At 41.3% G+C, this 21,076-nt stretch overlaps 1 protein-coding gene across 1 annotated transcript in view; it reads right to left on the bottom strand.

The window, feature by feature from the left end:
* Positions 1 to 21,076, bottom strand: part of GMDS (GDP-mannose 4,6-dehydratase) — a 361,957-nt gene that overhangs the window by 55,408 nt on the left and 285,473 nt on the right. Inside the window, exon 9 of the mRNA XM_009326519.1 lies at positions 17,286 to 17,382. Coding sequence (XP_009324794.1) covers positions 17,286 to 17,382 — 97 coding nt within the window. The remainder of the gene's footprint in view (positions 1 to 17,285; positions 17,383 to 21,076) is intronic.

The raw sequence follows: 21,076 nt of genomic DNA, 5'->3' as shown, positions 1-21,076 counted from the left end.
GTGAGCAGTTCTTCAAATTACCTTAACAAAAGACGTTGTAACTGCAATTCCCTTTCTTTCTGCCCAGACGTGGGGTGGGATTCCCATTCCCCCCCCTTGCAGTTACCCCACTGAAAACCCTCACTGAGGGGCATAAAGCATTTTGTTGAGAGCATTCACTCTCCAGGCAGTGGGATCCGTTTTGTGAAAATACACCATGCAAATGAAACCTGGGCTCCACTGAAGGCTGTGGCCAGGATTTCAGCCTCCACCTGACTGTAATCATTTCCATACTTTACCTCTTTGGCCTCTGTACACTGCAAGGTGGTCTATGACAGGTGCCAGCACTATAGTACATTAAAATCAATTTCACCTCAAGAACCGATGGCTCCATTTGTAGTGTATGTCAAGTGTTAAGAGATCTGTTTCACAGCCCACAACTTACAACCATGTCAATTCAACATGTTTTCCTAGGAGGACGTACACCATTTGTAAGGCTACCTTCTCATTCTCCGCTAACAATAGTTCCCAAGGTTCTCATTTCACTAACCTTTTAGCACGCTGCCTTGGCAAAAGATTATGAGCAGGAAGGGTAAATAATGGGATGTACTTAATTCGAAGACGCCAAAGTCCAAATATCCTTGCAGCCAGGTTATAACTCATACCATCATCAAACATTCCCTAGATCTGCTCTGCTACAACACCAAGTACTTTGTTATTTTTGAGCATAACACCAAGGAAACCAGGCAGGAAAAATCAGTAATAACAACTATGATATATTCACCACTCACAATTATCTGTTCTTGTTTATCTTTTCTATTGCTGAAGCTGTCGCTGTTTAGCATCTTTTTTAGCGTTCTACTCATTAGCCAATACCCATAAACAGAGGTATTTATTTTTAATAGTGCTCCCTATTAAAATTCCCTTATAAAATTCTACAGTTTTCTACACTAAGAGTCCCTAGCGCTTTGTTTTACAGAAGTGTTAGGATAGTGTTCTGGGCAATTACTCAGTAGTATTGGAGTACAGGAGCTGTTAACCTATGGCTCTGAATCAGCAAAGCTATAAATATACCCTAACACGTTATTTAATTAAAAGAATGGTAAACTTCCAAACATCTGTGCTTCTTCAGATAACCTTCTGCAAATACACCCAGACAGGGACTTTAGAGATGGGTAATGGAAACACGTATCAGAAGTGGAGAACCAAGTAGAAATATTCACATTGTTGGTGATTCTGGCAGGGGAAAAGAAGTTTCCTTCAATAAAAGCAAAAGATTTTGTTTTTCTTTCTATGTAGTAAACAGCAGATTTTTATAGGTGCTTTCAGTCTACTCTGAAGCTGTGTGAAATACCTTGTCAAACAAATCTGAGAAAGTACCAATTTGGCTGTGAAGTTCTGCCATTTTCTGTTTTGTAATCTTGTCCCTGGCTAAGCATAAGAAACTATACAAGATACAGGCTTTGTAGCTCTTAAGAGAGTGTAAGAAACACTTTCCAAAAGGCACTGGCTGAGTTCTTGTGAACCCCTTTTTACCTCTTTTATGACTCCTCAGCAACTCAACTGGCTGCAGACTGCTCTGTAGAGCCATCCCTCCAGCTGGTGTTTGCCTCATGACAGAGTTGCACATGGATTACAACTCCCAGCAGTCACCAAGCACTGTTTAAATGGGATTTAAACAGAGAAGTGGAGAGAGAAAGCACATGTATGTGCATGGCACATGCATCTCATCAAGAATGAACATCAAATCAAGTTCTGTTTTACTTACCAATATCTGGGAAAAAAAAGATCAAAAAGTTGGAGACTCTCCCCTTTTTTTGCCTGTAGAGTACTTCTAGGCATTTGCTTTTATGCTTTTGTTCTGGGTAAGCACAACTTGGGATTCTTGGGGATCTTTTTAAAAGGCATCTCCTAGAATAAAACGTAAAGTTCTGTTTCTGCAGAAAGATCAAGAAGACACTTGTGTGTTCAGCTAGCTGGGCAGCAAAAGCAGAGAGCAGCAGTAGGCGCTGGGGAGTAATGGGAGTGGGGAATTTGTGTTCTGGGGCAAGAGTCTCATATTTCTTTTGGGAAAAAAAAGCATTAAGTAACACAGAAGTATTTTAGCTTTGAAGAGATGTAACTGAGTAAAAATGCAATATCTAAATACATTTGAAAAGGCAGAACTGAGTGGTAACAGACAATTGTGGGGAAAGAGGAAGGAAAATACTGGAATGACTAATGATGATATAGGAAGATGGGTGGTTAGATGATCGCAGTACAGAGATTTAAGTGGAAGGCTAGGGAGAATAATAAAGTATGAAGACAATGTATCTCAATAGAGAGGTATAGTCACCCTGTGCACAAGCACATGATGAGAAGAAACAGGACCGGAGACAAGCCTCAGCCCTGAAAAAATACTGTGCACTCTCCACATAACATGTGCCAGTAGCAGAATTAAGCTGATACCTAAGCCTTCACTCAAGTAGTTTAATAATAGTAAAATTCTCCTGTAAAGCCCATTTTAATGTAGAAGAAGTATAAGAAGGTAATAGTGTAAATGAAAATGAGTTCCCAAACTCTCTACACAAAACTTTCTGAGTCTTTAGCATCAGAAAGTATATATAACTCACGCAAGGGGACACAGCAAATCAGTGACATTAAACCATCTGATCCCTACCCCTGCATTTTCTATTTTTAGTAGAAAAACTACAGCATAGGTCTACTTGGATCTATTAGATACTAACTGCATCTTTTTGAAAGAAGAAAAAGACAGGTGCCATACAATCCATATAAGGGCTAGATGAAACCACATTTACCTCCTACAATGTTTTAGTAGTTTTGAATATAAAATACATATTTTTAAAGTATGCCACCAGGAATGTTTGTGAAGATACCTTGCAACTGCTGAAAATGTGCACTGGTTTGACATTTATAGTAACAGTTACCAGTATAACATTTGTATGATATAGCCAACAAGCCACTATGTCATAACATTTTTTCTGCATGAAGATTAAATTTGTAAAATTGGCTAATGAGCTGATAGTGGAGACCACGGCTATATGCCAGATATTCTCATTTTCTTTGGATCTTTCTTTAACTGCAGGCACACGAGAGCTTTATATTTAAAAAATGTGTCAGTACAAATACGTGAGTTTACAGTTGCAGACCATTAATTTGAAACTCCAATGCAAAGAAAGAAGGGCCTAAAATTTCAGAACAGGCTTCCATTGATCCACCAAAGAGTGGAAAGTACTAATAAAAATACTGTAAAACATTTAAAGATGGTATCCAAGGAATTTCCAGTAAAAGGATGAGCTCCTTGGGTCTCAGGGCACTGAAAAGCTGTCTTGTTACCCAGCCAGTGAAGTAGGTTTGGTATGCTTGCTTCAGCTTTTTCATGCAGGTGAAAGTCTGCATTTATGGGTCACAATCTTAACGGATGTAATAAATAGGTTCCCACATATGTTTCTCTAAAATCTTAGCAAAGATTTAATGGTGATTATTACAGTTTGTGTCTAAAAACCTCTGCCATCATCAAGGATCTTCCTGCTCTAGCTGTGCTGCAAGCCAGGACTAAAAGAAATTTTCCCGCACAAAATGTTCGTAATCTGAGGCCATGCTGCACATAGCTGAACTAGCTAACAACATGAAGCCATACTGCTACCGTGACAAACACAGGGTTTTATGTGAGCTAATTTACCCTGCTTCTGCTGCACTGAAGCATTTCACACTCTTGTGACTAGATTGCTTCCTTTACTCGACCTAACTCATTAGGTCAAGTTGCATGCGTATGCCCTCAGTACATGAAATGGAGCACAAATAGATAGATACAGGGCAGTGCGAGGAGACAACAACAAACAACAACAGCGGTCATCAGGATGCACAAGAAGTCATAGCACATCGTTAGTATAGCGATTTTTGAGGGCGACAAAAGAGTTTTCAGGAGGGATCTGAGGGTACAAAAAGAGGAAACTGTTTGCTTTCTTTGCAGCAGCAATCAATGGGATGCTTTGTAGAGGGGGCAAAAAAGAAGCAACAAAACAGACGCTTGTAAGCTCCCCTTCCCCAAAGCATCACCTTATTAGGCAAAATAAAAATTAATTTGGGGGATGAGAACAAACCAAAGCAAAACAATATTTGGGACATGAGCAAATGATTTTGTCAGCATGCCTGGAACTTAGTTTTGGAGGGAGCCATCTCTATATCTATGCCTAAGGCCATGCGAGTATGCAAGGCCACTTACCAACATGATATTCAATGCGATCATTTTAGTTCAGGTCCACATGAGGTCTATCAGGCTCAAGGCCCTATGTATTCTTTTTTTTTGAAGAAGCTTAAACTTGCAGCTGAAACGTACTCAATTTGACACAAAAGTAACACAGGAAGAGTCTATCAAAAAAGGATATTAGTCCTTTTCACAGTGCTAGGCTTAACTGTACAAGTGTTTCTGGAAATGTTTAATAGAACAAAAGTACGTGAAAAAAGAAAAAAAAGAAAAAACTGCCGGCACAGCTGATGTAAATGTTGTTTGGTTTTTTTTTTTAATAATAATTTTTATATTACCTAAATCCCTAAAGTCAACGTCTGGACTCTGTCTGGAGGCTTCCCAAAAATCACTGCTTGTCAACACCCTTTCCACAGAAATGAGTCTGTTTACCTCCGTCAGTGCATTGTCAAGTCATCTCTTCCCATTTGCATTACAGTTTAAATCGGTATCCTCACAGAAAAGTCTAGCCCTCCCTTTCCTTATCCAGGAATCTCTCTAATATCTAAAGCCCGTGTTAAAATAATTTATATCAACAGAATGCCTTTCTTCAAAGTGCATCTCTACAGAGATCACTGTAAGTGTTTAGACGGTACTTATCTTGAGAAGGTCAAAATTTGGCCAGTTGATAGCAATGAATGAAAGGGAAACTCAAAAAAGTCTAACTGGGTATTCATTCACTTTGAATCCTGATCCAAAATGAACATTTTCCTGTAGAGGAACTTGATAAAAAGTTCCTTCCTCTGCCTCAACAATCTATTAATGGCTTTTGGAAGAGAGACACAGGTGTGATACATCTGCTGGAGTGTGCCAATCTCCTGAACTGTCTTTGACAGGTTACACAGGATCCCTGAGAAAGCCTTCACACCCAGTGTTTGAGGGTATTCTCGATATACTATGTCTTGTGAAGTTTTGCTCATTGACAACTGCAAACAGTGTCAAGCTGAGTTCTCAGTAGTTAAAAAAGACACTGGAAGACCTGAGGGACAACCCAACTTCTTCAGGCTTTACAGAAAAAAAAGTCGGTAACAAGGGGAAAGTTGATATACAAACCAAGGATGCATTCATGTCTAATGCATTTAGCTCTTTCTGTCTCTAGCAATCACTGGCATTCACTGGTGTGTGGAAAATGGGTTATTGATTACATTCCTCTGACCACTGTACATATCCCTTTAGCAGACCCTTTCCTCTTACCACCATAAATGGGACAATCCTTGGCAGTCCCAGCCAAAAGCAACAGTGACTCCAACTGCTAGTGACTCCAGTCACTAGCTGAAGTAGCTGCTGGATGCAGATGTTTGCATCCGGGGTATTCTCAGTCATAGCAAGCTATGCTATCAAGGGTATCAAAGATAATTGTTCCAGGCATTAGTCTGGAGTAGGAAATCCTTCACAAAGCCATATTTAAGAACTTAATTAAGTCAATCATGTCTTTTTTTTTTTAAACTCCATCCAGCAGTTAAGCCAAAGTAGAACTAATTGTGGTTGCTAATACTAGAAGGCAAAAATAAGAATACTTCTTGTGAGCTTTCCAGCATACAAACTGCCTGCTATCCATCACCAACTCCCTTTGGCTGTTCTTCAAGTGCACATAAGTCGTCACTGTTGTGACTCTCTACTGTTGTGAATAAAGCGCCTTCCTGTGTTTCTGTTTTTACTCCCTTGTCCACCTTCCCCTTGCATCCATTATGCCACACAGCTATTGAATTATTATAGAGGTGGGTGGCTTACCTTTAGGGCTAGTCAGATTCTGATCATGCCAACTTTTTGTTTACAGTGCCTGAGCTGTCTGACTCTTTTGGGATTCACTTCATCAGTCAAGATTAATTTTGGTCTTTATTTTAAGCCTAGAAGCCATCCAGAAGGCATCTAACAAATATGTGAAATACAGAGATAATACCAATAAGCACCTTGGGGAGGAGACAGAGAAAGAAAGGTCAGGAAAACCACCTAAATACTACCTTGGATACTCATCTGCCAGCCCTTTCAGCCAACTATGTGCAGGATAAAAGACTGCGGTAACCTTACAGGATTAGCACTACAGAAGAATTGTTTAGAGTGAGGAGTGAATGTCACAACATGTGATCAGTGGTGACACTGCAGTTTAAGAAGAGGCCCCAGTAGGCTTTGTTTCATAGCTATGAAAACAGTGCACAGAGCAAACTTGGCCCTATCACTCACCTGAGCTCTTCCTAAACCCTCACATTTCCTCTGTTTCCAATTTCACCTTCATAACCCACTTTTTAATCTCCCCCAACACATGGAAACAGAAACTAGGATCAAGAGGGAAATGCTGCCAAAGATTAGAGGTTTGGAAATTTACAACTGTTATCTAAGGGAAAACTATAGTGGGAGCCAACTGCCTTAGTCAGAAGTCTTTGTTATTGTAAAGAAGCTTTAATATATGTTTTTGCTTTCTAAATCAGAAGGTGGAAGCGTAGTATTTTATGGGTCAAACAGAAGAAAAAATAAAAACAAAAGCAATTCACCCAATCTGGAAATTTGTAAAACTAAGGTCTGCAAAGCACTAACTCGGTAACAGATGTAGTGAATTATAAACATGAACTTGTCACAGATTACTGTAAAAAAACAGGCAGGCATCCTATTTTAAAACACATTTTTTTGTTTTCTTTATTATTAATCCACCTTTCCCCTTACAGCTATTCAATACAAAGCATGACTGCAAAGTAGTACCAGTTCTGCAATCTGGAGGAAGGAAAAAAAAAAAAGAGTGTTTTTTTTCAAAAATTACAGAACAGTGTTCCAAAAAGAAAATCTGATTTAAAAACTCATTTCTGTTCAGCAGTCAAGTGGTCTGTTTTGAATTTCAGTGGCTATCTAGCACTGAGGTTTCTGTGTCATTGCATACAGAAAAAGCTGATGAGGAATGGTGCTGTCATACTCCATTCCTAACCACAACCCGGTAGATAAAGTCTGAAGTCACAAGTCAGCTGAGAGCTCTACCAAGACTATTAAAATGTACTGGCAAAGCTGGAAGGAAGAAATTTAAATGAGGCCAGGTTAGACGTTTCAAAGGGATGAGTGACTGATCCTGTTTTATGCTATGCCAGACAATGCTAATAGTTTAAACACTAGCTCTGTCAAGTGAGAAATAGATGTATTATTGTCTGTGAATTATTAAAATTGACTTCACCTACTCACCTTTAGACTTTTCTGGCTGAAAGAAAAAAAAAATCAAGAAAAAAAAGTCTTGCAAGGGAGGCATGCACTCTTAATCTATTACTAATGTCTTCTTGAATCCTGTTAATATTTTTCATATTGTCTGCTTTGGTGAGCTCAGACGCTATGTGTGAGGAATGAGCAAAAATTCCAGCTGATCCTAGGCATAAAGCTCTTTAATGTTTAAGTCTCCCCTGCCCTGCAGATAATTAGTCTCCTCTTTCACCCATCCAGCTGGGACATCAGACAATTTGGGGAGCATCCAAGATGGGCATGAAGATCCATTTCCTGGTTCATGACAAGTACCGTAGATGTTTATGCTACAGAAATAATTTTCTGGGGTTTTATTCAGCAACAAAGAAACTTTTAAAAGTTGTTGAGACCTACAAGGCTCAATTTCCCCTGCAACTCAACCATACAAGCTCTCCTTGAACACTAGGGAAGTATTAAGGATACTAAAACATAATTAACAATGTAAGATGTTTTTAAGTTCTCATAAGGTCAGAATCATTGCTACAGGTTTTTAGTGGAATACAAAGATGAGACATGAAGATATGGAAGGTGGTTAAGCACTCATCAACATCATCATCATCACAGGGTAGCAACAATAACAAAGGTCCCACCTCTTCATGCCTCCATCATGAAGTTGTTAATTTACAAATGATGACTCTAAAGGTGATAGAGGGGAAAGGTGAAGGTTTATTTATTTTTTAAACAACCACTTCCAAACCTGCACTTCCTTTCAACCATTTGCCCCTTGGAGAGAAATTGTAAATGGTGAAGGACAGAGATACGAGTCTGAACAAAAACTTCTCGTGGATTTTTTGGGGGAGGCAGAAGACCTCTAGGATCAATCTAAAAGAAAGCCTGACTACCCCAGGAAAGTACCCTCCCACCCCCCAAATTAGGCTTTCCTTAGAAAAACTAAAAGCCAATTTTGTTCTCTTTTTGTTTTTTTTGAGCAGAATACTTTTTTACTTTTTTTCCCTAGGTAAAGTTAAAACATTTCACATTTTCTAGGTGAATAAACTTCAAATAACTAAAGAAAGTGAAAGAAACCTGCTGTCGTTTTTGGACTGTGAAACACTTGAAAAACATAAAATGGAAGCTTTTGGAGACAAACCCCCCAAACCCTCCTGCTTCCTCAGAACTGGCTACCTTTTCATGCATTTCTCCTAGCCTGGTCCATATGGCCCTTTCACACTGCCCTGGGGTGTCTCTCAGAGGGACAACTGCACTCACTCTGATAACGTCTTCAGCAGCACCGAAGTAAAACTGATACATATTTTGCAGGAGGTGGCATAGGATTTTGAGAATCAGTGGCTTGAAGTACCCTCTTTCAAGCAGGAAAAATATTAGGTGCCATGGCATACCCAGGCTCAAGGCAGCTATGCCCCCAGCAAACCGCTGACTGGAAGACTTCATGCTGGAAAGGCTGATGTCAAGGCATCTGCTGACCCAAACTCAGCAGAAGCTGCTTTTAACAACAGCTTGTTAACTAAAAAGCCATCTCATGGCTTCTCAGATGAAACACATGAATACTCTGTGGCTGTCATCTTCCTTTGTGCGCCCACTCACCCATAAAATAAAATACAAACAGCTGAAGGCAGGCAAGCTCTTGCGAAGGCTGGAGAAATTAGACAGGAGTCTAGCCCTTAATTCCAGATTTGCTGAAGGAAACCTCACCTCTGTCTCATATCCTCTGTATTCAAAAGCCATTTTTATTTTCAGATAAATCATGTCATTTACATTTCTGTGCTGCCATTCTAAAACCATTGCAAGAGTTGAGTTGGCACAGCACACTTGAAAGAAAAGGTTACAACGCGGTGGGAAACAGTCAAAATGTGAACAGCATTGTTAACGTATTGCTTGACTTTTAAAATCCCATTGTAAAATAAAATAAACAGCTTCTGAAAGGGAGACAGATCTTCAGACATGCTCCCACTTTTGAATGCGAACCAGCAATCAGGTCTGTAAGTGACCTCAACCACCTCTGACACCATGGTCTTTAGAAAGCCCTGATGGGAACAGTTTTGTGCTGAGCCACTCTGCCAGTACTCCAGTCTCGCTGGGCACTCCAAAATGTGGTCTGAAACACAGTTCAGCTCTTTTGAATGTTTGATCTCGTGTAGGAAATGGGGAATAGGCTGTAGGTGGTGGAGACCATTGGCAGGAGGGAATACTTGGCAGTTGTGACAAATGTGTCTTTGGTGCTGCCTGAGCCTGGACTTCTGTCATGGCTTTTGCCTGCTCCAGGCTTTCTCCCACCCCCGTGACTTCCCTTCAGAGGCTTTGCATTTCCCACCACATCTGCTGGAGCACAGGGAGTGTTTGTATGGGACAGGCATAGGACAGGCAGTGATAAGAAAACAAGGGATGGTCCAAATGAGGATGAGACAACAGACAGAGATAACAAGAGGGAGGAGGAGGCCAAATGGCAGGCCAAGAGAAGGGGGAGGCAAGGGGATAAGAGGTAAGATAAAGCGAGACTTTCTGTGCATGAATAAACATGAATAAGTGAAGAGGTGGCGGTAAGACCCCCCACTGCCAGGAAGGCAGAGAAGAATTACGGGCAGGAAATGTCACTGCAGGAGCAGTTGATTAAAACTACAAACTGCATGAACTTGGTCTAATCCCTTCTTGCCTGTAAAGCCACCCTAAGAGAACCTGGCTAAAGAAACTGTCTTGAGCTATTTCAGCATCTCCGCTCCCGAGTACTGTGCTCACGTACAATGGGGCAGGCAAACAAGAATAATCAGCTGGCACCTCCTGAATTCCCACAAACGTTTGGGCTCGCCACCTCAGTTCCCATCACAGATGAATTGCTTTGCTTTGTATTAAGATGCAGCAGTGCACGTAAGCACACTCTTAGCTCCGAGTATGGAAACTGTCCCTATTAACTATTCATGCCCTTGAAGTGAAGCACTTGCTTGGATGCTTGGCTGAATCAGGGCCTAATTAAGGAGGTAAACAGCCTTCTATCCTCATTCACCTCTCCCTCAGCCTTAATCCTCCAGTCACCTAAGTTTAATTTAAAAATCTGTTTTCAGGAGTTGAGCCTGGATCTGTCACATCCAAGATTGCCACTAATTACTATGTGTCAACAGCATTTAGAAAAATGAGCAATGAATTAAAACCACCAACCCTTCTGCTTAGATGACAGCTTTATCTTTACACACTAGCTTTCCAATGGGGTTGCAATCTCTTTACCCACCCAGCGTGGAAAATTGCGTTGCCCAAAGTCAGTCAGAGATTTCTTCAGCTAGTCTGAACATTTCTGAATAAAAACCACTGATCTTGTAAATGAACATATGGTGCAACACCCAAGGTGCAAAAGCACTACAGCTTAGACCCCAGGAGGTAAGGACACTCTCTTCCTCTGGCTAGTCTTGTCGGATAGTTGTGGTATTAGGGGATCGGAAAGCAGACTCCGAGAGACAGGCTGATGTTCTCAGGAAGATCAATGAAGATGTGAAGGTCACAGATGACACATGGCTGGTTTCAAAACCTCAGGAATGACAGCAGGGAAAGATGTGGTGCATGGCTGGTTTCAAAACGTCAGGAATGACAGCAGGCAAAGAGGTGGTGAAGAAGGGGAACAGAGCCAGCTGTAGAAGTCGCCAGAGAAATATTTTGTTGGAGGCACAGCAGAGGAGGAGCGGGATGATGCAAAGTGAAGCAACCGAGTAAAGCACAGCATATGAGGACTGCAAACAGTGGTGTCCAGAGGGATTCCTTTACTGGATGCGCCTGTCTAATACTGATGTAATGAGCTAGTTATGAAGCAAAAAGTCAGAAATGTGTGTGGGAGTGTTGGAGGAGCACATATTAGGTATCTGCTCCCACAAGAAAGGAGGTAAGCTAGGGCTCCTGCTAAGAGGATTAAACAAGACAGCGAGCAAGACTGGGCACGAGCCTGCTGAAGCTTCTTGGGTTTGGTGACATATTGAGAGGAAAACCTGATAGCAAAAATGATCTTCCTATCTTCTAAGGAACAACTAAGATGAACAAAATCAGGGTGAGATAAAAAAGTAGAAAGCTACCTGTGGAGGGACGGTTGTGTCCACTAGGAATGGCAGCAGAGCACAAGGCCATCAGGCTCTCCTCCTAACTTTGCCACCGCCTCATGATCTCACCCAAGTAGCGTAGCCTGTCTGCTCTGCCATACACGTGTTTCAGAAGCAGAAACGCAGCGATACTATTTTTTTTTAAAACCTTTTTCACATGCTTGTTGAGAAACATTTAAAATATGTTAAGTGCTTAGTGTCTTGTAGATGCTATACAGAGGCAAGTCACTACTAATCCTTATTTTACTTGGCTGAATTTGACATGTATGTTTTCAGAGATACCTCTGAAATGCCTGATACGTAAGGCCTTAACTAAAAGAAAGAAACAAACAAAAATCTACTACAGGTTTTATTAGCAGGAGGGACAAATAAAAGGAAGAGGGTGGCAAAGCAATGCCAAGATAATGTTGAGTTTGAAGTATGGAAAGATAGAAACGTTTTGGCTGACACAGCAGCAAAGTCAGCTTGGAGGAGAATTAAGGGCAACAGAGGTAATAATTTACCAAGGCAGTAGTTTTCAGATGTTGACATACATTTTCAGAACAAGGAGGAAAAAAAAAAACCAGATAAGAGAAGACTGTCAGAATTATGACAACTTGCAACTTCTTTACCTGACTGCTAGTGAGGAAAACAGACAGGAAAATCATCTGAAGATTGTTCTTCCTTGAATGCTCCCATTTCATTTTTGTGAGTATTAATACAGGCCACATATTGACATTGATGAGCAAAAAGATCCTTGAGGAAGGGAAGCACGTGTTTCCTTGTGCAGACAACTCAACAGTTTACAGTCACAGGTGGCTCTGAACTTAAGAGTAGGAAATGAAGCTTGTATGAAAACTAAAGTGGAAGTGCGGGGCATTTAGGGGTTTGTGATCATGGTTTCATTAGACTCCAAATGCTCTTTAGGGCAGGAACACTTAGAGGACTTCAGAAATGTTTTTGACTTTAAGAAAGCTGACTTTGGGAGAATGTGATATGCCCCAAGGAATTTTTACTGGAATCCTATGAAACATAGGAAACATAGAGCTGAATTTTTAAAAAACATCTGAAAAGACTGAAATTTAAAGCCGTCTTGCTTAATTCCAAGGAGGAAAAAGGGCAACTGAGGCCAAATGCAGTTAAATAAAGATGTAAAGTTTAGTGTAAGCAACACATAGAAGACTTGGGAAATTTCTTTTTATGTATATATCTGTAGATATTTAGATACAACAAACAATCCTTTGAAAAGTAAGCAACCTGGTAAGGAGGGATACAGAACTTCTTAGGAGTTAGAAAGAGCAGTTTTAAAGAAATAATTCCAGGAGGATGAAGTATCTTTTGACACTGCCATGAACTTTTTCTCCTTAACCATTACATGAAGTTTTGTTTATATCAGTGCTACAAAGGACTGGGAGAAAAATGCTTAATTGCTTAAGGCATATAACAAAAGGAAGAAGTTAGCAAGTTAGCATGCCCTTTTTTCTTTGAAGAAGAATAATAAGAAGCCAGATGACTACTTAAATATTAGCATCACATTGTGACAGAGTTTTCAGGGCTTGCTTAAAGGAAGGAAATTTGCATTGATGTATGTACATCCCTCAGAGTTACAGCCATGCCAGCCCATAACAAATGTGATGCATGAATACAACCTGCAGTTCCTATCCCAGGCAAGCTGTAGGACAACTGCAGAAACGGGTGGGAGGGAAGGGGAAGAATTCCCTGTAACACATGCAGAGCATTAGATTCAGAGAAAAAACAAGATTTACCTGTGGTTGAAGGGTTTCTTTTCTTTCCCTTTAAAAAAGTAACATAAACTCCTAACTGAGAGATATATCCATCTTAAGTTCTGTGATGACAGGCCAGGCCAGTGAGACCTGGAGTTAGTCTTCATTGTTGCAGGAAAGGGCAATGAAATGAAGCAAGCTCCTACAGAACTGTTAGCTTAATATCTGCCATGCAAAAAGAATAGAGGCGATTTTACTCAAACACCTTAACGGGCATAATTTGATTAGAAGCAATTGTGCAATTCTTGGAGGGAAATTTCTGCATACAAATTAATAGTAATTATCTTGCTGAAAGATAAGAAAATTAAAGACAGGCCCTAATTCTCTAAAAATTACCCAACTTCAGAGGTTGAGAGACCTGATGCTTCCGACATCCTGTGCTGCAGAGCTGCTTGTTTCCAACTGACTGAGGTGGCTCATTGATTTTCAGTTTTAACTTTTAAAAGAAATATAATTTTAATATTATTTTTGTGAATACCAAACAGATTATTTAAATCCAAGTATAGACTAAGTTGCCTACCTACAATATGAACATTCTGATTGTAACAGAAGTAGAAAAGACTAGTGAGATCATTTCTGAGGTATCTACATTTTACAGGTGAGTAAACTGTAGTGGAAACTTATCTTTACATGCCTAGGGCAGCAAATGAGTACAAAGTATGGCCTTACTAGCCATGTGCTAAAAGTCTGCAAAATGCGTGAAAGCATCTTTCATACTGTATCGAGTACAGTATAAAAAGCAAACTTGTCATGAAGCTCCTGTGAAAACTGCTGATTTTAAGAAAGGCAGAAGTAATCATTTTTCCCCAATCCTTGCAGCAAGTTAGAGTCTCCAAATACAATTAAAAAAGGGTCAGAAAAGATACTGATAGGAATTCGATACAAGCCAAAAGAAATGTTACCGACAGGTTTGTAGTTGGCAAGATGCAAGGAGGGAAGGAGAGAGATAGGCATTAGAAGCATTAGCAGGAACAATTCCCAAGGCCAGTAAATATCAGGGGGCCCCAAAGCAGTCAAAAGCAGAGTGAAGAGATTTAGAGTCAAGGCATTCAAAGGATCTACTTAGTTTGACCAGAAGACAGTCTCACATTTCAAGGTTTCTTCTTCAGTACAGCTAATCTTTTCAATGGGAGGCCTTGACCCCAGGGATCACTAACTGAAGAAAACAAATGTGTTTTCAAATGAATGTATTGGCACTGTCAGAACTGACTGTACACAAGATTAAATGATATTTATTTTCACTTTCCAGAATACCATGTTAAATTTTAGAGAGACAGACAGACAGAAATGTTTCCAAATAAGACATGAGAATCTGAGCATCAGATTTTCTGTGTCAGCTGGGATTCAACAGCAGAATTCCTGTTAACTGATCTGGCTAAGCCTCCTTCCAAAATGTCAGCCCGAGCCTTTCTTGCCTTCAGCAGTCTTGGTGAGGGTGGCAGGAGGGGACAAGTGCCATCAGTCCGTTTCAGTTCTCTCATTGCTTTTCCTGGCTTTCTCGCTTTGGTCTGGCATTTTGGAATTGCACAGATGTGATTCCCTGACTCAAACACACAGAAGTTTGCCTGCCTTTGATAAGGAACGGAAATAAAATCAGAATTAAAAAAAATGAAAGTGATTCTGGGTACCCATCCTGAGATGCTCTAAAAAGGAAACTTTGATTGCAGGAAGTGGATGTCACATCTCTTCATAGAGAAGTTTGCTCACAGTTCATCTGCATATTCCTTAAGACAAAGGTACTTCAAATCCCGTTTTGTGCTTCTACCTTGATCACGCTTGAGCAGCTTCACAGCCTTCTTGGGTTCCACAGGAACCAAGTAGGGACTGTGTTAAACGCAAGGCAAGATGAAGGCAGTGGAAGAGAGAGATGGAGCCCAAGGGAAGGTGGCCTACGACAGACCAGATAATTTAGATAAACATCAGATGTTTACTGATTTTATACGCAGTTCTATTTAAAGGCCACATTCCACTCTGCATTTGAATACATCCCTATACTCAGGTATGGACCCACTAGGAATTGCATGAGCATTCCTGAGGGACCTGTGCTTATGCACTGTCCCAGAATGGACAAGTGTATAGTGAGCTGAATTTAAAATCCAGAAATTGTGTTCCCAAAAGGAGACCAATAAGGACAGAGAGGAGACCATGCGCACCTCTATTTCAGCAGAAAATGTCTGAGCACATGAATAAGGTGGAACTACAGTGAGGGCTTCAGAATAGCTACATACTACCTGTGCATTTTGAGGAGTGAATATATACTTGTTAGTAAGAGGTATGACAAAGCAAGAAAGTGGGTCCCACAAAGCGCAGACTTGTTGGGTCAAGTGTCCTTTTCCTGTTTGGCAAGTTCTTTTGTCTCTGTGTCCTCCTTATCATCCTGACACCTTACCAAAGCACAGAATGATGGACAGCTCTTAATGCCTTCCTAGCATTTGATTCTGATACACGGGCCCAGCCCTTTTTTCCATAACATGAAAGTCTCTATTCCCCTCTGAATTTCCACTTTAGAACCCATGTCCACTTCCACACACACAGCTCCCCACTCCCACCCTGCAATCTGTGTCAAGACAAACGTGCTCTCGTCACACCTTGCTTGAATCAGGCAGCTGAAGCCAGCACTTCTGGACAGACGGACTGACAGCCGATGCTGTGTCAGCAGCCGGCAGGGCTGGTATCACCCTCCCCAGGAGACGAGAACGTCCTCTCCTGGGCACACCCACTCCCACATCGCACAACTGGGGCTACTGTTCCCTGTGTCCAGAGACCAAAACTGGAACTGCAGTTTGGTCTCCTTGTTAATTCCTCCTTCTTGCTTCACTGTCCATACCATTTCTGCTCCTTCATTTCCTCTCCACCTACTACTCTGCAGGAGCAGCTGTGTCTCATCTTTTACCCCTTCAACTCCCTGCCTCTATGAAGCAGGGCTGTCGTTAGATGCAGGCAGGTAACAGTGGTCATGCTGTCCTGAGGAATAAATGAAAGTCACCAATTACAGTTGAATTGGTTGTTCACTCTGCTCACCTTTGTTCCAGAGTTGGAAGAGGAGCTGTAAGGCAGCATGTCCCCAAATGTGGGGCACGCCCACTTTGAAAATGCTGCAGACATCTAGCCAGAAGGCACAAGAGATGTGTATAGTGAATATTGGATTTCATTTCCTATGTGAGTTTCCCTTCCCAAACCATGGAAGTATAGTATGAAGTTCTGCATGTGCTGCTTGGCCTCAGTTTATCAGATGGTCTTGGTATCACATCACTTGTCTGACCTGTACCATCTCTATGCATTGCCACCGTCCTGCCTGACTTGGAAATATTGTTGATTTTTTTTCCTCTCCCAGCATGCTCATTAGGCGATTTGAGCACAGAGGTTAGTGGCTCGGTCCTGCCGGCAGCGTGTGCTGGTTCTGCACTCCTGGCAGACTTCACCGAGGCATCCCTGGGAGTAAAGACGTGTTCTGCAAATGAGCGTTTACTGAGTGGGACCCCGCAAAGCACCCGAGAAAACAAAGCACACGTGCACTTCTAAAATGGGCATTTTGTGGTACCCACAGTTACAAAAATCTAAGCTGAACAGGGAATACTCACTGGATGGATTTAAAACACTGTCATGAGGACACAGAAGGAGGTACTTTAAAAATCAAGCCTATTATTGCCCACCTTCCTCTGCTTTCCCTTCTTGCAGCTGGAGGAGAGATGACCACATACCCATTCGAGACCAGAAAGAACAACAAGTTGTTTTACACTTTGTTTTGTCTCCCCTAAGGTGATGTTTCACCCCCCCAAGCATCCCCTCTCCCATTCAGAGAGGGTGACCAAAGCAGAGTAGCGTCTCTGTGACAGGGCAAACCCGTTCCTCCTGGGCAGTGCTGCCTGCCTGCTTGTTCCCAGGTAGCTGGCTGTGAGGGGGCCAACAAGCAGGCTAATTTAGAGCTCTAAAAGCTGGCAGCAGGAGCGCAATTAAGCCGTTTTCACAGACTGCTGGCCAAATGCAGCAATTTATTGGCTGAGTGATTAGATTATTCATTTGCAAAGCTAGGAGAGGGCATTTTCTTACCACTTCAGTTGGCCTGTAGTACTTGTGATTGACTGTCACATGAATCTTGCCAGTCTCTTTGCATCGTCCTACTTCATTTTCATTCTTCCCTTCCCACCTGTTAAGAAGATAAACATTTAATCAACCCATAATTACTTTAGTGCTCCGATCTTACCAACATTTGGCCTGCTTTCATTTACTTGAGGCTGGTGTCAATTCTCCCTGCAGGACAGTATAAACTCATTAGCTATAGGAACAAAGGCAGAGTTTAGACTTGAATGGAGCAACAATGGCTTTTGAAGTCTCTTTGTTTTGGTTTTTGATTCAGTGGAAGGTCTAAAATACAGGACTTCCAAGTTAAACACATAATGCTAGGGGAAAATAAAATGTCCTGATTTCAGAATGTCTCATGTATCTGCAAATAAATATGACAGTGAGGTTTTTCATTTGTGGATTGGTTCAAAGTTGTTTTCTTAAAATATTTTTAATTCTTGTATTTTAGCCAATACTTTCAGGAACTCTTTAATCTGTTAATTTTATGGACGTGAAGGTCTGTTTGAATAGCATTAAGCTGCATAATTCAATTTGTGCTTAACTAGGAAAACCAAAACAAAAACAGTTCTTGAGTTTTCAGTCCTAGCTCGACATGGCACTTCACATACATGTACTGTAAACAGTACTTACTACCTGTGAGCTGAAAGCCAGCTACTTTGTCCAAATTAGTTTCATATGTGTTGAGCAGCCTGCAATTTGCTGTGATTTATGTGATCTGGTTGTGCCGTGAACTATTTTGTTAGCAACTGTTCCAGTCTAAAATTTCGGGAGCAGCAGAAGAGGAACGGTTTGGTGGGTGACTAGCTCTGCCTTTGGAGAGGCCAGCCTGCAGCCTGGAAGCCTGAGGACAATGCTCCCTCTCAGAACAAATGCTTCAGATGACACATGTAGGAACGTACACTGGTGCATCAAACCTAACCCACTGAATGTACAAAATCCAGAGTTATGACTGAAACTCTATCCTCTCTTTGCTTTTTGCCTCTAAGTATATATCGTGGGCCTCTGAACCAGCTTGGCATAGAAGTGTAGTGATGAAATCCTTTACTTTTTTTGTTTAAGTAAAATTATGTAATTTAAATCAGCACTGTGATTTAGACTATTTAGCCTCAGTCACCAGCAGTGAAAGAAAAGCACCCCTTGCCTCCCACTTACTAATTGTACTGCCAGCTCTTGGGATTTTGTCACAGACTTGATTTCTCCTTGCTCCCCTGCCCCCCCGAAGCTCCTAGAAGAATTTAATTCTTTGACAATCTCAGCCTTCATTTTTGAGTTTCTGGCCCTGAGGGCTAAGGAGGAAAGTCTGAAAATGTGACCTCTGTGTACCCATGAAGGTTAAAACACCGACAGGCAGAAGGAAATACCAAATACGCATTATTACTAGTTTTTAAATCCCACAATTTTTTAAGCACAGCTCATGACTTTTGGATGACTAGCAAAGCCTGTAGGATGCTTGATACTAGGAACACTTTACGCTGAAGTAATTTCCAACAGATAAGAGCGACAGTGAAGTCAGCTGTTAATAGTCATGCCATGATGCTAAAGATGATTTATAATTTAAATTTTCTTTCTTTCTTTTTCGCAGTTTCTCTGTTTGTAGCCTGAACTGCAAAGTTTTCATTCAGAAGCCAAAACTAACATTAGTCCCTCCCTTTAAAGGGCAGAGGGTAAAAATGTGCAGGACTCAAATGAGCTTAATAGAAAACTAACCGTCACTAGTAAAACAACAGGAAGCGCTTAGATCAGGAGACGTCAGTTGTTGTTGGAGGTCACTGAGCAGAGAACCCCATTTAACACCCAACAGGCTCCAGAAGGCTCGGCCGAGCCAGTAAAGACTCACTTAATGTCGCTATCAAAGTTATATAACAATAGAAATAGCTTAAGAAGAAATCTCCACCCGTTTTGTTCAGCCCAGTAATGTGAAAAGTTCACAAGGAAAAAAAGTACTTCTCATTGTGAACAAAGTAGCATCTGATAGCCGCACTTCTAATTACTCCTGGCACCTCGGTGCTCGCAGCTGGGGACACCATACTGCTGATAAAAGGGATTGCGCGGGGGCCAGCCTGACACCAGGAGCAAGACATCCATTTTGCTAATCAACTCACCCTCCCCTCTTCCTCTAACCACAAGGAAAGGAAAAAAACCCACCAAAACCTTCCTTAATTTATAGTCAAAGTGCAGTCAGAATTGTTAACTGGAAAACATAATGCCAGATTATCCTGAAGCACGAGCGTGGTGGAAGAGGCACGGGGAACCCTCATGTTGCTGTGGTTTTAGATAGCTCCAGCCACAAGGACTACCCAGCTTTCTGCTCCTTAGGGCGGATGCCCAAGTAGGCAAGAAACAGCCTTGTGTAACTTGAGGAAATGCAAAGGATCCCTGGCTAAAGAAAGTTTGGCTAATCAGGGCTGGGCTAAATTTATAGAAGATGAGGAGTGGATCCCCCCAACCCCAAGCTGGTGTTAAAGCCCAGGGCTTCCAGGCAGGCACCTGCTGGCCTAGTGTAAGCTTTTCACAAAACTCTGGTCCAACAGCCTGCAGGCGATGAGCCTCTACAGCAAGACCATTGCCTGCACCACACTGGGGAGCTTCACCCTCTCACTGAAGCAAAGGATGGGTTTGCTCTCACGGCTGACGGCATCAGCCATACGCCAGAACGCTCTGCACCCAGAGAAGGATGCACGAGACCACACATCTGCTGCCAACAAAGTGGGTTTGATGCCCTCTGCATCTACGCTTCCACGTCGAGTGCCTCACTTGGAGATGGGTGCTTTGGGATTGCTTATGATGATAGTCATTGCCAACTCTGGTGGATACCACTACTATCACTGACCTCAGAAATTTCCATAAAATGAAGTTAATCACATTTCAAATGCATGTGCAAGTTTACTTGTTTAAAAGGTTCTTCACCTCAAGAGCTTTTACACTCTGGATTTACAGTGGAATGGACTGCATTTAATTTAAGGCTAATTCCGTATCTGCAGATCACTACTGTTGTAATACTTATTATCAGTGGTGACGAATGCTCCTTTTCCTCTTCAACTCTGGAGATTCCAATTATTTTTCATTTTCTACAACTATTCAGTAAGACAGCAAGCTTCAAACTATAAAAACATCCACAGGTATAGAGGATTTTCTGAGGACAAAGAGCCGGGATACCCAGCCGGTGGGGTGTGAGGTGGGCAGGGGAGGATGCAGGAGAGCCAGGATAACTGTGTGTGTGTGTGTGTGAATAGCACTGCAATGGACCAAATGGTCCGAATGGCTGTAACTGAGAAGGAAATAAGGCAAAGTACATATATTTTTGAGGTGGTGAAGAAATCAACTGAAAATGAAATCTTTCACAAAAGCAGAGGTAAACTGAACAAGTATATGCATTTCATTTCCTTGCTTGACCTTTACATAGAAACAGAACTGATAGCATTTTAAAAAATATTCAAAACCACTAGTAGCTACAGACGCTCAGCTTCTTTAGGGAAAATAAAACTATCATGTACACCTTTTAAATCAAATATATGCCAATAGAAGATATTTTCACATTTGAAAATGAACAATAAATTAATTAAAAATAAAATTTTAGGAAAATTTTGCTCTTCCTCCACAGCTAATACGATTTGTGTAGACAATACCATTTGTGTAGACATCTCGGATTTGTGGCCTGATTGCTGCTACACACGCAATTAAGCCAAAGCACTTCATTCTGTCCTGGCACTTTATAAACAGCAAAACTGACACAATATAACAGACCATTAATGTCTTTT

This window comes from Pygoscelis adeliae, unplaced genomic scaffold, assembly GCF_000699105.1.
Source record: "Pygoscelis adeliae isolate BGI_AS28 unplaced genomic scaffold, ASM69910v1 Scaffold186, whole genome shotgun sequence".
NCBI classification, from domain to species: Eukaryota; Metazoa; Chordata; class Aves; order Sphenisciformes; family Spheniscidae; genus Pygoscelis; species Pygoscelis adeliae.
Note: the sequence above shows the minus strand (reverse complement) of the source record. Positions and strands in the feature narration are given on the sequence as shown.